Raw genomic sequence first — 15,529 nt, 5'->3', positions numbered from 1 at the left:
GTATTGATATTTTTCTTTTGCTATAGTGTAAAGGAGTCCAGTACAGCCTTGGTGGTGGCTCGGGTGTTAACACTGTGGAGTGGTGCTGCCCTGAACTGTCTGCAGGGAGATGTACGGCCCTGCCCTCCAAACCTCCAGCAGGCTCTCAGTGGAGGCTCCGATCTGCATCGACACCTCCTTGAGCACATCTACTCCCATTGGGAACACCCATTAGACGCAGTGCGCCACCAAACCCGCTCACTATTGTACAACCTTCTTCTTCTCCATCTGCACACCAACTCATCCATTTCTGACCCTACTGAGGACTCTTACATCATAGAACTCACCCAAAGCCTGCTGGGACTTGAGTGGCACATGAGGGGGAAATACAGCTCCTTAGGCTGCCTGGTGGAGCTCTGTGGAGCGCGGTACTTGCTTAACATCCAGCCCCAACTGCCATCATCTCTCCTGGGCTTGATGGGGGACCAGACGTTGGCTCCTTATGCCAGCAACCTGCTGGAGAAGTTTCTTATTGCTCACAAAGCACAGCTGGTGATGGATGCTGATGCAGCCGGAAAGGCAGAGGACTGGATGGAGTGTTGGCACAGGACATGGGTAACCCCGCTGCTACAGGTGCTGTGCCGCGCCAGACTGGATCAAACCTCGTACATCCTGGACTACTTCCTACCAAAGCTGCTCCGCTGCAGCCCCTCCAGCCTGGCTCACATGGTGCAGGCCTTGCAGGAAATGCCTCCCTCCAGCACAGGCAAAGGCACAGACACTCACATGACGCCACATACAAACATTGTCTTCATATTAATAAGACTTCTGTTCTGATTTGAAATGTTGTATTTTTACCATAAGCAATTGACGAAGGCATTCAGTAGATATATTTCTATTAATAACGTTTTTATTTTCTACCAGGTGGCTCAGGTTGCAGAGGTCCAATGGGGGCTCTGATGACGTGTCTGCGGGCAGCCAGGGCCCAGGGTGTTGTTCCGTCCTCTGAAAAGAGTCTGTGGGGAGGACTAGTGCCCCTCTCCCTCCTCAAGCGAGCTCTCGTACACAAACACGATCAAGTGAGTTTGTGTTTGTCCTTGAATGTGTGTTAAATATTGTAAAAAAAAAATAAAAAAAATAATATAAATTGGATTCCTCTGTACGTGTCGTCGTCATCATCATCATCTCTCACTGTCCAGGTGAGGATGGATGCTTTGGGTTTGGTGTGCGAGAGCAACCGCAGCACAGAGGTTCTGACTTCACAGGAAATGGACCTGATCTGCCATTTCCTGCTGCCCAATCTCAACAGTCAGTCCCCAGGCGTCAGACAGCAGACAGTCAGCCTGCTGAAGAAGGTTAGCTGCTCACATCATGTCGTGTTTTGGTGCCTCTAAAATCACACATTGCAAATGCCTGTGCGTGTTCACGCTTGTATATGAAAACATCAAAAAATGATCCCTTCATTCAACAAAAATCTTCTGCTGCTCAGTTACTCTGTAGAGTGAGGGACAGCACTCAGCTGCTGCAGAAGAGAGTGAGTCAGTTGAGAGTCCAGGAGGAGAAAGACCGAGACCAACACACATTACATCAGTACAAGGTATTCCACTAACAATATACATGTACTCAGCACTCAGTTTTCCCTCAGTTTTCCCTCAGTTTTCTCAATTCGATCTAGTTAATTAAGGGCTTTTTTGTGTGTGTGCAATGTAGGAGTTCCTCCACTGGCTTTGTGTGAGGCTGCTGGAGGTTTTGATTCCTGGAGCATCCTTTTCTAAATGCCTCATGGTTCTCGACCTGCTGTGCTTACTGGGCCATTTCTTCACCTTCAACACCGGTACACCTAACACTCAGTAGCACCTGCAGTTTTATTTGACTTTTAACACATTTAACAAAATGTCACAGATGTTTTTCTCCCACAATTACCAAAAGTACAGTTTTATAGCAAATGTACATTATAATATACATATTTTAATCATTGTATCACTGAAACATTACATTACAATACAATATATATATATATATATATATATATATATATATATATATATATATATATATATATATATATATATATATAATTGTGTTAATGCATCAGTTTAAGTATTATGTTCCTTATGAATCAACTGTTCTGTTATAGTACAGATGAAAATTGCACACATGGTCATATATGTAGTAGAAAACACAGGCATGTAGTATTTTGCAGTTCAGTCCCAGAGACTGTATTGGTAAATGTTGTTTTGGGTCACCAAATACTGCACATTTGCAGTATTTGTCCAGCCTTTTACTTAATATTAATGCGCATTTGTCAAATTAACATGCAGAAAATTCAGTCGATTCATTTATCATACATGTATGAATCAGAAATGCTGGTTAACTTATTCATAATAATTTCTTTGTTGACAGTAGAAATTGTCCAAAACATATGGAGAAAAATTATATTGTGGATTTATATTGTGAACTGTGGTCACAATGCTTTGTCATCTTTAAAAAGTGGGTCCTCAAATGAAAAGTTTTGGCGAGTGCTTTTGGGCACCATACTGATGACGCTTGGCACATTAATTACAATAGCTTTTGCCAAGTCACAGCACTGGAGTCCATGATTCTTTTGGCTCCTGAGCCAACTGTCTATTCATTATTGGACAGTCTCTTTACCTTGATGCTAGCGTGGTGCTTCAACTGTCTCACTCATTACCACTTTTTTTTTTTTTTTTAACCTCTTCCTCACCATTTTCTTCAGGTTCTGATGTGTTTGCCCTTGGCGAGGTCATCTCCTCTGCACATGCTCAGAATGTCCTATACTGTGTTGCCAGCAACTTCTTGGAAGTCAAACATCTGGCATCCACGCTGTTACGGCAACTCCCTCCATCAGCTGTTGGGCTACAGGTAAATAATCCAAACACTAGCTACTCATCTGTTTGAGTGTCCCAAAATGAAGGCCTTAATTATCCTTAAAAATGACAATGAATCCCGATATCTGCCATTCAATGGGCATTTAAAGGGCTTCAAAATGCCACAGATACTATAAACTAGATCGCTATATTTTCTTTGGAAATGTATGTAAAGAATTTGGCAAATTTGTACTTTTCAACTTTTTAAACTAGTTTGCTGTGCTTTAAAGTCTTACATTTGGCATCCTTAATCCCGCAGAAGCCCTGCATGACACAGTGCTTGAGTTATTTAAAAATACCTTAGGCTTTACATTGTACAATCGCCATATTGACATCATCTTTGTGATGTCAGGAGCCGGAGAGGATGCGGTGTGTCCTTCAAGCTGCTCTGGACCTCAGTACCAGCACCAAACCTTTTGACAGTGTCACGGCAGCTCACCTCCTCAACATGTTGCTGCAGCAGCCAAACCTGAGCCAGGCTCTGCTGCACTGTGCCCAGCAGCAGGGCCTCGATTTCCAGCCTCCCCATCCACCGTCCCAGGCATCTGAGATGATTATTTTAGAACTCAACACTCTTGCAGGTAGGTTCTGTGTAAACAGGCCCAGTAAATCTATGCATGTACTAAACACTTTTACTTATTTGCAGATGTGAAATGTGTTTCTTTTTGTTTTGTTTTTTGTCCACAGTGGTTCAGGTCCTGCTTTGTTGTCTGCAGTCAGAGGTGTTGAGAGCCGAGTCGTCTCTCTTACAAGCAGCAGCCTCCTTTCCTCTGTATGGCAGAGCTCACTGCATCACAGCAGTGCTACTGCAGCTCAACATTGAGTGAGAGCAAAAACCATCACAGATTATACACATGTTAAACAACTGTCTTTTGTTGTTGGCAGTGAAGAGCACATTGTATTTTTTTTGTCTGGGTCTGAGCAATTCTGTTTTTGTTGCTTTGCTTTTTCAATATGTGTGTTTAGGAGTTTGAAGCAGACTGAGCAGTGGAGATGTCTGGTGTCAGAACTCATTGCTGTGTGCTACAGAATGTCTGATGTGGTTTCCCCTGTAGTTCAGAGTTCATCCCCGGAAGGACTCATCCCCATGGATACTGACTCAGGTAATCTCATTTCTTACTCTTGGTTTGTGTTATGTGTAATTTGTGAGGGGCAGAGTCACTGGCTTAAAATAAAATAGGTTTTTATATCGATTTTTTTAATAGATTTGTGTCCAAAACCTTTAAAATAAGAGATTCAAGCATGGACATACACTACTGTTCAAAAGTTTGGGGTCACCTATACAGTATTTGTGTGTTTTCACACTTTTATTCATCAAAAGAGTTGCAAAATGAATAGTAAAGACATTGACAAGATTAGAAATAACAGCTAGAATAGTCTTTTACCACATTAACAATGTATAGTGTATTTCTGATTCATTTAATGTTATATTTATTGAAAAAAAGTGCTTTTCCTTCAAAAATAAGGAAATTTCTAAGTGACCCCAAAATTTTGAACGGTAGTATACTTGTTCCACTTTAGACATCTGTAGAAAATAATTTATTTCTTAGGTTTTATCCCACATGTTAACTAGAAAGTGCTCAAAAAGACAAACACACTCTTTGGTGGAGTATTGCATGTGATTTATATGTGTGTTTGTGGACAGAGACGTCAGCAGGTCTGCAGAAGATTCTGCAGGAGATTCAGCCCCGAGACACGAATGACTTCTTCACCAGCAGCAGAGAGCTGGACACACACCTTGGAGATAATCAAACACAGAGTCAGACCACACACACTCCATCAGGGGACGCTGGTGAGTTATGTCACACTGGTTAATTAATTTGTCTACAGAAATGTTATCCTTTGGACCTCAACTCAGTGTGGTTTTGAAATTCCTATGTTAAATACTGTGCAATTCAAGTGTAAAGATTTGCTTATGAGCAGTGCATTCAGTTGGTGCTGCTGTGGGTGCAGTAACATTAATATGCTGCTGGGGGCAGTGTTTGGCCTTTTTTGTCATTAAACTGTATTTACTGTACATGATACTTTGTGTGTGTGTGTTCAGTGAATGTAGCTTGTGACCCAATATAAATGACAAGCAAAGCATGGTTTGTGACATTGGGACATCTCCTGGTTTCCATTAATTACAAATGTTTAATTTTCTTTGTGTAAACAATCAGTTAATAAAGTAAAAGCAGCCACAATATTCCAAAGTTTGTTTTGTCTCACTGTGGATGTGTGCTGTCTCCAGGTGGTGAGAGCTACAGGGTGACAGCCCAGATGGTGCTGGTATGTTGCTGGCGTAGCATGAAGGAAGTGGCCATGCTGCTCGGCCACCTGTGCCAGAGCCTGCCTCTGCACTACACCACTGACGAGGCGGACACACAACCAGGGCTCATCACAGAGGAGCAGGTGAGGACTAAGACGTGAAATTCAAACAGGGGCTGACTAGTTTTGGATCCATTTAAGTCACTTTTAGATCATGTCCTCACAATATCCATATACACAAAACAGAAAGTAATTAGTTCTCAGTTCAATGTCCGTTATCCGCATCAATTATTTGTTCATACCTGTTGTATTAGGCCAGTTAAACCCAGTGAAAATACTACAATTGTCTGAGAAGTCATCCATTAACCAGTATTGCCTATGAAGTGGTTGGAAAATATTGAGAGTCGGACAGAAACATTCCAGGTATTTCCGTTTCTTTTAAAGCGGTACTAGACCGGAAGTTCCTATTATCGCTGTTTTTTTGGTGTGTATCTGCGTCATTACCTTGTTTATGAAGCCTGACGGTTCGAAACAAACAGTTCAGCCATTGCTGAGAACGTTGTGTTTTATTGTAATCTCGGGGCTCAACGAGATCACTGAAAATCCCGTAATAGTTGCGTAAGCAGCGGTTCTCCTGAACAACCGATCGTCCTGCTCCGGGCGGTAGTCCGGGCACATCCGGTTACGTACATTGAACAGCAGAAGAAGAATAACATCTGTTGTGGAGGTATTTCACGAGCAACAGTGTCTTCTGACTCTGGGTCTGTCTCCGGTATAAAGTCATAAAAGGGACTGCGGAGGGGGGTCGTGACGAAGCTATTTTTAAACATTGTTAAAACAATTGTCAACATTTTCCCGAATCCTTTATTCAATTAGGTTTTTTTTTATTTTATTGTCACAATTCGATTCAGTTCTTGTTTTTAACTTTCCTTTTCTTGAAGCAAAAAAGGCTCTATCATACTAAGTCTAGTCTAGTAATTCATATTTCTGAAGATATTCAGAATATTTTCTATTATTTCTTTGCAGTGTACCACATTAGGGCCTTATTGTCAAATACATTTACAGTACACATGTAACAGTGACTTGTTACACCAGTCTTAGGAAGTAAAATGCCATCTAGTGACTCTTTTTTGTAACTGCAGTCAGTGTGCGCTCATGACATTAAATAACAGCAGATGCCGTTCTGGTTCACAAAAAAATAAAAACAAAATGAAACCACCCTGCTTTAAAATGGTCGATTTTTCAATTTTTTTTTTTTTTTTTTTACCTCACGCAGTTAACAATTTCAACTCTTATTATCCCATGAGATCTGTTTTTATACATCTGCGCTGCTCAGACCTGCAATAAATGCTCCCTTCATATTATCATACACCCTTGTAGCAAGATGTGACTTGCTTGGCATTTCTACACTAATTAAATACTTAAATCGATCCCAGTCGGATGCTATTAAGCCTTTATTGCTTTAGCACACACCTACAAACACACACACCTAACAAATGCCTGCAGGACATTACTCTGCATCAATAGGGTTGCTTATATTTTCCCACAAAATTCATGCTGGATTCATGCTACCTTACATAAAAATGATCCTAGTGTGGTAACCAGATGTGGTGAGATAGGAACACTGGTTAGAAAATGTCAAACTGATTAATTCCTTCATGTCATGTCAATGTGGAGTGTACAGAAATTACATGGTAAGCCATTGGTAATAGGCTACATTTAGAATTAAAATACAAAATATCCCATGCTCTATACCAGTGTTTTCTGGGCACATCTGACGGCGGACTCCGTAAACATCTGCTGCCGCGATTCATTTCTGTCTTGTCACTATTCTTGCTGCTTTGAAGTCTTTTTAGAATGAGAAGGCTAACAAGGTTAACCAAGCTACAACAGCTGAGCTGTGGTGGTGTGCTGCCGAGAACACACACCGACTCCCCCGGCACAGTCGCATCAGGAATCGCCGATCTCACACGGCGAGGATCAGATGATGTAAAAATACACGCAGCTGCCTAAACCCTAATGTGGACACTGTTGTTGTCACTTGTTTGCATCTCCACCCTCTCACACACACATACACTTGCTGCAAACCCAGTAATCCATGCACAATACAGTAAACACTTTTTTTTTTTACTGTATATGTGTACGTATGTGTACTGTAGTGGGGGGGTGTGTGTATGTGTTTGTGTCTGTTTGTGACACCATGCTGGGAGGCTCTTCAATTAGCATCCGCCCTCGTTAGCGCTGCGCTTTCATTTGAGGCTCGACCCTGCTGGTTTAACAGCCGCAACGCCCCTCCCTTTTCCACTGCATTCTTTCCAAATCACTTCCACCAGCAGCAGGAAAACACACACACACACACACACACACACACACACACACACACACACACGGAGTCAGATGCACGTACAAACTTACGCAGGAATAGTTGTCTGAGTGTTTCAACATGTGAACATCCGTAATAACTAGGGTACCAGACACAGGCTGTGTTTGTCTGTGTAGGGGGTAAAAGGGTGTGTGCGCATGTGTGTGTGTGTGTTTGTGTTTGTCTGTTGACCATATATTTTCACCTCTGAGGGAAAGGGACGAAGTATCACTGTACGATAATGTTGAATGTGAGGGTTTTTTTTCTCTCTCTGTTTGCTGAGTTCAACTGTTTTTTTAATACACTGAAGTATTAAAATGAATGAATATTCATTTGCTAGGGGCAAATGTCACTTCACTACAGGTTTTGGAACAAAATCTTCATTGCTTCCTTTGTAGACTTTAATTTGGCTTTTAGTACAGATGTGGTATTTAGATACCTAATTTATGATGCAAATATAACCGTTAATGTAAAATTTGCTCAAGGGTCTGAGCATTACTGGGCTCTGTGTATGTTGTTGACTCTTTATGCCCAATGACACGTTTACTTCTAAATCAGTTTAAAATTAATTTTCCAGACAGCAGCAATAACAAGGCAATAAAAGATTTCATATTTGGAAGCCTGACGCTAAGGAGTCAAATTGTTTTTAAAGAACAAATCATACAAATAATATTTCTGTAATTATCAGTTGAGATTTAGGGAATCATGTAAAGATTGGTTTCAGATGTTCTCTAATAAACAGAAAGCTACACACACTAAGGAGGATTATCATAGCTTGTTGTTGAGCTTTTCTCCCCAAATAAATTATTTTAATAGGGACAGGAAAGAAAATTGTGTATTTTCCATAACTTTGATATACAGTTACCATTTTAATAATGCTGACCAGCGATTCATGACCTTTACAGTTGAATGAAACGCATCCTTTTGTGACTTTTGACAGTGCACAAGAGTTCTTTATAACAAGCTGGTTGTGAAGTATCAGTGTTCGAATAGCCATCCATCCATTATCTACCACTTTATCCTCCACCACAGGGTCGTGGGGGGTGCTGTGCCTATCTCAGCTGACATAGGGCGATAGGCGGGGTACATCCTGGACAGTTCGCCAATCCATCACAGGGCCTACATACAGAGACAAACAACCATTCACTCTCACATCTACGGTCAATTTTGGTAAAAGTGCCCAATTTACCTAATCCCCATATTGCATGTATTGCATGTGGGAGGAAGCCAGAGAACCTGGAGAAAACCCACCCACACACACGGGGAGAGCATGCAAACTCCATGTCACCAACCATGTGGCCCACACTGTTTTATAGTAATTTTATTTTCCATGTCACAATTATCATTTTTAAATGGAAATGTAACCAAATCCAAGCCACGCAGGAGTGAACAAATGAAAGAATTTTGCCTTTCTGTCCGAGTCAGTCCCTGGCCATGAATAATACATTGTACTACCAAAGCTGTGGGCCATAGAAAATCGGACAGAGGGCCGCAATTGGCCCACATGCTTGACTTTGGACATGGTCGAGAAGAAAATGACACTAAAACCATGCTTCCATGCTTTGTTTGTATGTTGGTTATGCAGATGCATATGTGTGTACATGAATGAAGTTGCTGGTCTTGCTGGTATTAGCAGTCAGTTGGGTTATTCTAATACAGTTTGGAAAGTTGGATCTGTCTAAGTCTGTGAAGACAAAATCATTCTGCCATACCACTGTGATGACATGCATGGGTGAATAAAGGTGTGTGTGAGAGAGAGAAAGAGACCAAAACAAATCACCTTCCAAGTGTGTGTGAGCTCAACACCTCCTGCGGTCCACAGGCAGCATCCTGTGTTATATCCTTGTTGGCCTGGAGGTTGGCCAGTCTTTCTGTTACTGGGTGGCACAACAGTTGTTATAGGCGAGCATTTGAGTCACTCTCTCTTTACCCACTGTATTTTCAGTTGATTATCACTTTTCAGCAAAATGGAGATTTGGTTTAGACGGAACAATGGAGTCGGATGATTGTATTGCATTAGACGAGAAATGAAATGTTTGCACTTAAATGTCCCGAGACCACCGAAGTAGCCGATCAACACTGTCTTTTGACAGCCCTGATGTTTATTTGGCATAGCGTGGCATGGATCGGTTGGAGCGTTGGTTACACAGTAGAGATGGACCATTTAGGAGGGAAGTACACCCATAGCCGCACACCACACATAACACAATAGGAATGCTTTGTCTGGCAGTTTTGGGGCGATTTGTTTTGTAGCGCACTTTATTTAATTTATTTGAGTGTCCAAATTTAATTCCTCTGCACCCAAACGTTGCCCTCAGAGATTCCCACTGACAGATTTAACAAAAATCCACAGAGTTAAAATTGTTCATTTCCTGGACAGAGTACAGTATTGTGTATTATGAATGGGAATGTGTGAATGAGGGATGGATTTTGGACTTGGCTGAAGACTTTGGCATTACGTAACTAAAGGAAACTCCTCTTGGTACTGATTGTTTTCATACATTGTCTTAGAGACCAAAATTCTGTTATAAAATGTCTAATTTAATATATCTGAAATATAGCAGTGATCAAGATTTTCACCTGATACCAAATACATTCTTCTAGCATTGCATTATACTACCGATCAAAAGTTTTGGCTCACTTAGAAACGTCCTTATTTTAGAAGGAAAAGCACTTATTTCAAGGAATATAACATTAAATGAATCAGAAATACACTCTATACATTGTTAATGTGGTAAACGACTATTCTAGCTGCAAACGTCTGGTTTTTAATGGACTATGTACATAGGTGTATAGAGGCCAATTTCCAGCAATCATCGCTCCAGTGTTGTAATGGTACATTGTGTTTGCTAATCACGTTAGACGGCTATTGGATGATTAGAAAACCCTTGAAAACCCTTGTGCAATGATGTTAGCACAGCCCAAAACAGTTTTGCTGGTTCTTGGACGAAAGCAAAGTTTGAAAGGAAAAATTAATATTTGGAATAAAACTCAAGTCAATGTCTTGACTATATTTTCTATTCATTTTGCAACTTTTTTGATGAATAAAAGTGTGGCTTTTTATGGAAAACACAAACAAATTGTATAGGTGACCCCAAACTTTTGACAGATTATTATCCTATTATGTTTCAATAGAAGATTCTGACTATATATGATTCTCTTTAACATTAAAAAACAAACAAACATCAGTGCTCCTTCCTCAGATCGCAGCGACAACAACAAACATTATTGGAGTGCTTTCTAACTCTGTCCCGTCAGGGGAGAAGTTGGCTATTTAGGTCACTGTCACGGCCCAGAGCCATACATGTAATTAGACTTGGGAAACTTCTCTCTCTCCGCACATGGAAGTTTTTCTGGGAAACGGGCACGCTTGCAAACAGGAAGTTGACGTCTAAATAAAGTGTCCCCCCCCACCCTCCCCTGCCCCACGCAGGAAGCTTGCTCGGCCCTTTTGAATCGTTACACAGACGGGAACCTTTGAGAGGGAAGCTTTAAATAGGCGAAGCCGCGGACCCGGCTCGGCCCGGCTCAGCCCAGCTCAGCACCGCAGCGGTCTGCTCCACGGCAGCCACGGGCCATCTAACAGTGACTGTCGCTGCCATTTTTACCCCGGTGAGGTCAGACCTGTCCTGGGAGTCCACTCTGGCCACCAATGTGATAAGTCATTGGGTTTGGTACCACTGTGGTTTACTCGGTGGTGTTTAAGTTAGTCCGCTTTGGGTCTGCAGGGTCAGTCAAGTTTACTGACCAGTCATTTGGCTAAAAACGGGCTGCCTAAGCCCCACATTTTTTGCATTCATTGTTGTTGTAATCAGTCGATTTCATGCACATATACAGTAGTTTATGTATTTATGTCCGAAGCAAAAGCTTTTATGTTTTTGACTGTTGGTCTGTCTCTTTGTAAGCAGCATTGCTCAAAAAGGTAAGAATGGATTGTGATGACATGTTCTGAGGCTGTGGGTTATGACCCATGGAAGAACTTATTTGAATGGCTTGTGTGTAGCCTCCAGCAATTAATTCATTAATTGATTATTAATGGACTTAATTAATTTGGTAATTGATTAATTGGTTAAGGTTTTTCTATTTTTTTTCCCCAGCTGTGTTGCAGGTTTGCGCTCTCTAAGTGCTTTCTCAATTTTGTCTGTTTCAGCACTTTCTCCTGTCGTTTTTTCCTCATCCAAAACCTAGTCTTCATGCGACGTTGTTTGTTTCTCCAGTGACATCAGGGTTGGTCACTGAAGGTTACAGTGACTGGTCTGCTCCTTGTTCATCTGTGGGTCTGTGTCTGTGTTAGTTTAGATGTTGTGTCTAACCCCACATCCCCTAAGGGGCCTTTGGGATTTCACACAGGGGTTTTTTTGCACCAGATCCTTGCCACTCCTCCCTGTGCCCTCCATGCCACCCCTGACTAAGTCGGGGCCTGGCTGCCTCTGTGGTGGCGGTGATACCACAGCCTTAATGACAGGGCACTGGAGCTCTGCGTCCGCCTCGCCCTGCCGCCTCACCTGCAACACACTCACCAGTTTACACACTGCCACACAAACGGCACTCATTTGTGTGTGTATGTATATAGTTAGAATAATGTTGCTAACACTGTTACTAACTGGATGGTTTTACTGACAGTGGCCATTATGTGGATGTCTCAGCATCCTTATTTGAACACACTTGTCACGCTACTGACATGCCGCTCTCACGCTTGACATGCTCGCTGCTTACTGGCTGAAAACTTAAGTGGTGTCTCTAAAACAAGAGTGCAGCCTGTGTATTGGCTTCAGTGAGCTTGGTAACTGGAGGAAAGGTGAAAGTGGGATCAAGTAATTCATTCAAATGCCAGCGTAATGACCATCTTTTATTCACCCATCCGCTATGCTTTTAGTCAGACTGCTTCTGCCTAAATAACAATGTGCACTGCACTGACTTCCATTTCTGCCATTATTCCGTTTATGCCAGAAAAGGCATAATACACACACACACACATACACACACAGATACACAAAAAAACACACAAACATTGCTGATAGCCTCTCTGTCCTTCTCTCTGTTACAGGTGGAGGGTGTAGGCCTGTACTTCCGCCAGCAGCTTCTTCAGTCCCGTCATCGTGGCGCCTTCGAACTGGCCTATGTTGGCTTTGTACGCCTCACCGACATGCTGTGCAGGTGTGTGTGTGTCTGTGTGTCTGTGTGTGTGTGTGTGTGTGTGTGTGTGTGTATTCTGATATATTATTTTGCTTTATGGTGAAATATTTTTGAGAAACTTTCTGAAAATTAGGTGAAAACATTAAATCTACTAAGTCCTTACATTCTGTATGCTCAGACACTAATTATTAACATTTAATATGTTGATTTAACCTTTTAATTTTCAGTAAAGTAATTTATACCTTGGCTTTATAGCGGGAAGTGTCTGTGTCATGTGTGAAACAATTTTTTCAATGAACAGCAAGTTAATATTTGACAAACCTTGTGCATTTTTTTGTGTCATTAGCAACATGAAAACTGTTGTCACTTTTACATCTGAAGCTGCGATCAGTTAGCTTAGCTTAGCACAAATATTGGGTATTGGAAAATAGTTATCCCATTCCCTTTTATCAGAGGTCTAAAAGGTTGTGGTCCACATGCAGACCCCCCCTCCCCAATCAATTTCATGTGGCCTGTCACTGATCACATTACAATGAGTTATTTCTGTCTATTTTTAATTTTTATTTTTTTTATTTAAAGGTACAATATGTAGTATTTATGGGTTTATATAACCCAAAATCCACTTTTTTATACATATTATGTGCTCCTGCATTGTCTAGTCGCTGTATAATAGTTTTTGTTTCATTTTCGTAGTGTTTCAAAAAGTCATGTAAAATAACATGACCGCTGACCGCGGTTGCATAGCCACTGTTAGCAGCGAGACGCCATGTTTCTACCAGAGCCTGTAAGGACAAACGCGAGAGAACAAAACAAGCGTTTCTTTACTTGTAGCCGAAGTCCCGCCTCCTCTCTCTCCGCTTCGTCTGCTACGGCCGCAGTAGCTCGCCCTCTCCCTCTCCTCACGAACCTCATCTGCTGACACGGAGAAAGACGACGAGGACGACATTTGACCAGCTGCGGATACTGTAGCGCTCAGGGAAGGGAGGGGGTGAGCAGAGCAGCAGGTCTTTGTTGTAAATTTCAGCCTCTCCTCTAGATGGCACTGTAAACTACTTATTTCCCCTTTAATATATGAATTTTTCATCATAAATACTTTTAGAACATGAACTATATCTTTTTCTCTACACTCTCGCTGATAATTCTGATGTGTGATATAATTCTGATGTGTATTCTTTTCAGCTTCTTAAAAATTAATCATACCTGTTTATTTGCGCCATATAACAGAGAAGTCATTATAAAGTAATATATTTTGGTTTTTGGACAAAACAAGACTTTAGAGAGCATCATGATAACAAGTTTTGGGAAAAAATGATCAACCTTTTTCAACATTTTCTGACATTTCTATGGACCAAACAACTCATCTATTAATAGAGATTAATCAATTATGAAAATAATTGTAGGTTGCAGCCTTATATAGAGCATTAGGACGGTAAATCACTACACTGAATGTATTTTGGTGCATACAGGACTTGTATAACAAGTCAGGGCCAAACCCTATTGCCCCACTGCCGGTTTCTCTAAATATATGATAATTCAAAGCTTCCCATTCACTTTAATTGGTCAATTAACGTTGCAGGTTTGATGGGGCCACTGTTCTGACTTGTCTCAGGAGCAACATCAAACTTGGCTCGAGTGTCATTGGCTACGCACTCCCTAAAACCTCTGCTATTTATGGATGTAAAAAAAAAAGGCAATTTGTTTAATTCTAATGTCATGAAAGAATTTCTCACTATCCTCACGTACCTCTCTGTTTTCCTCAATGGCGGGTTGTGGAAACGATGTCTTTAGCCCTGCGGCAGGTGACGAACCACAAAACCGTTGCGGCAGTATTGACTCTGAACCACCCAGTACAGGGCAGTTAAAATACAAAGCAGTTGTTTTGTACTTGTACAGAAACCTGTCTCTCAATGTGTCGCATAATGAGGGTGACATTCTAGTGGTTGTGTGTAGGCGTACTGGCAGTATGTGTGTGTGTGTGTGTGCTGCTGCAGGCCTGTGTGGATGTGAGTGTGTGTTTTCATCGGACGAAAGAGCAGTGTGTGTGGATGGTATGCAGGCCGTGTGCTGCGTTATGGGGTGTTGATTGCGGGGTGCTTAACCACAGTCTTTTGATGCTCTTGCCTTGGGATCTGGCTCTGGTGTGTTCCACTGTGTTTGCACTCTACTATGTCTTTTTGCCTCTCTTCATTCTTTCCAGTTTTCCCGCTTACTTATTATATCTTCCTTTACTTTTTCTCTTCTTCTTTTTTTCCCCTTCACTCTCTGACTGGTTAGCCATGCGCGTTTATATCTGAAGTTGTTTACGGCAGTGGTTCACAACCTTTATTTTCAGATGTACCCCCAGAGCCATACTAGATGAACTCGGCTACCTCTGCAGCCACCTGTCATCTTCTAAATGTGTTAATTACAAGTGGTTTTCACATGGACTTTTTTTCTAGCCTAAAGTGGTATAAAAGATATAATATGGAACATTTCTTTACTAAAACATCTAAACCATCCATCCATTATCTACCGCTTTATAGATCGCAGGGGTTGCTGTGTCTATCTCAGCTGACATAGGGCTGTAGGCGGGGTACACCCTGGACAGCTCGCCAGTCCATCACAGGCCACATATAGAGACAAACAACCATTCACTCACACTCTCACACCTACGGTCAATTTAGAGTGACCAATTCAACTCAAGCAAAGGCGAGAGCGCAAATCACTACACCAACCGTGAGCCACGATAAGACCCATGTGACATTTTGTAACCGTAGTGGTCTTACATTAGACTAAATGTTTCCAACACTCTTTAAATGCATAAAAAAAATTACATAGTTCTCTTCAAGGTAATGGACTAGAGCTGTGGAATGAATCGAAAATTGTGTTTCAATTACGATTATTATCGAAACAAAACAATTATTACATAATTGGGGCT

The 15,529-nt window shown here is 41.5% G+C and overlaps 1 protein-coding gene across 1 annotated transcript in view; it reads left to right on the top strand.

The window, feature by feature from the left end:
- thada (THADA armadillo repeat containing) overlaps positions 1–15,529 on the top strand; it is a gene marked incomplete at its 5' end in the record, with an annotated part of 92,585 nt that overhangs the window by 2,837 nt on the left and 74,219 nt on the right. The window contains 12 exons of the mRNA XM_083897242.1: positions 27–745; positions 904–1,058; positions 1,179–1,334; positions 1,469–1,576; positions 1,690–1,813; positions 2,717–2,862; positions 3,220–3,448; positions 3,555–3,690; positions 3,834–3,970; positions 4,513–4,659; positions 5,098–5,258; positions 12,524–12,633. Coding sequence (XP_083753368.1) covers positions 27–745; positions 904–1,058; positions 1,179–1,334; positions 1,469–1,576; positions 1,690–1,813; positions 2,717–2,862; positions 3,220–3,448; positions 3,555–3,690; positions 3,834–3,970; positions 4,513–4,659; positions 5,098–5,258; positions 12,524–12,633 — 2,328 coding nt within the window. The remainder of the gene's footprint in view (positions 1–26; positions 746–903; positions 1,059–1,178; positions 1,335–1,468; positions 1,577–1,689; positions 1,814–2,716; positions 2,863–3,219; positions 3,449–3,554; positions 3,691–3,833; positions 3,971–4,512; positions 4,660–5,097; positions 5,259–12,523; positions 12,634–15,529) is intronic.

Source organism: Microchirus variegatus (genome assembly GCF_963457635.1).
Source record: "Microchirus variegatus genome assembly, chromosome: 11".
Taxonomy (NCBI): domain Eukaryota; kingdom Metazoa; phylum Chordata; class Actinopteri; order Pleuronectiformes; family Soleidae; genus Microchirus; species Microchirus variegatus.
Note: the sequence above shows the minus strand (reverse complement) of the source record. Positions and strands in the feature narration are given on the sequence as shown.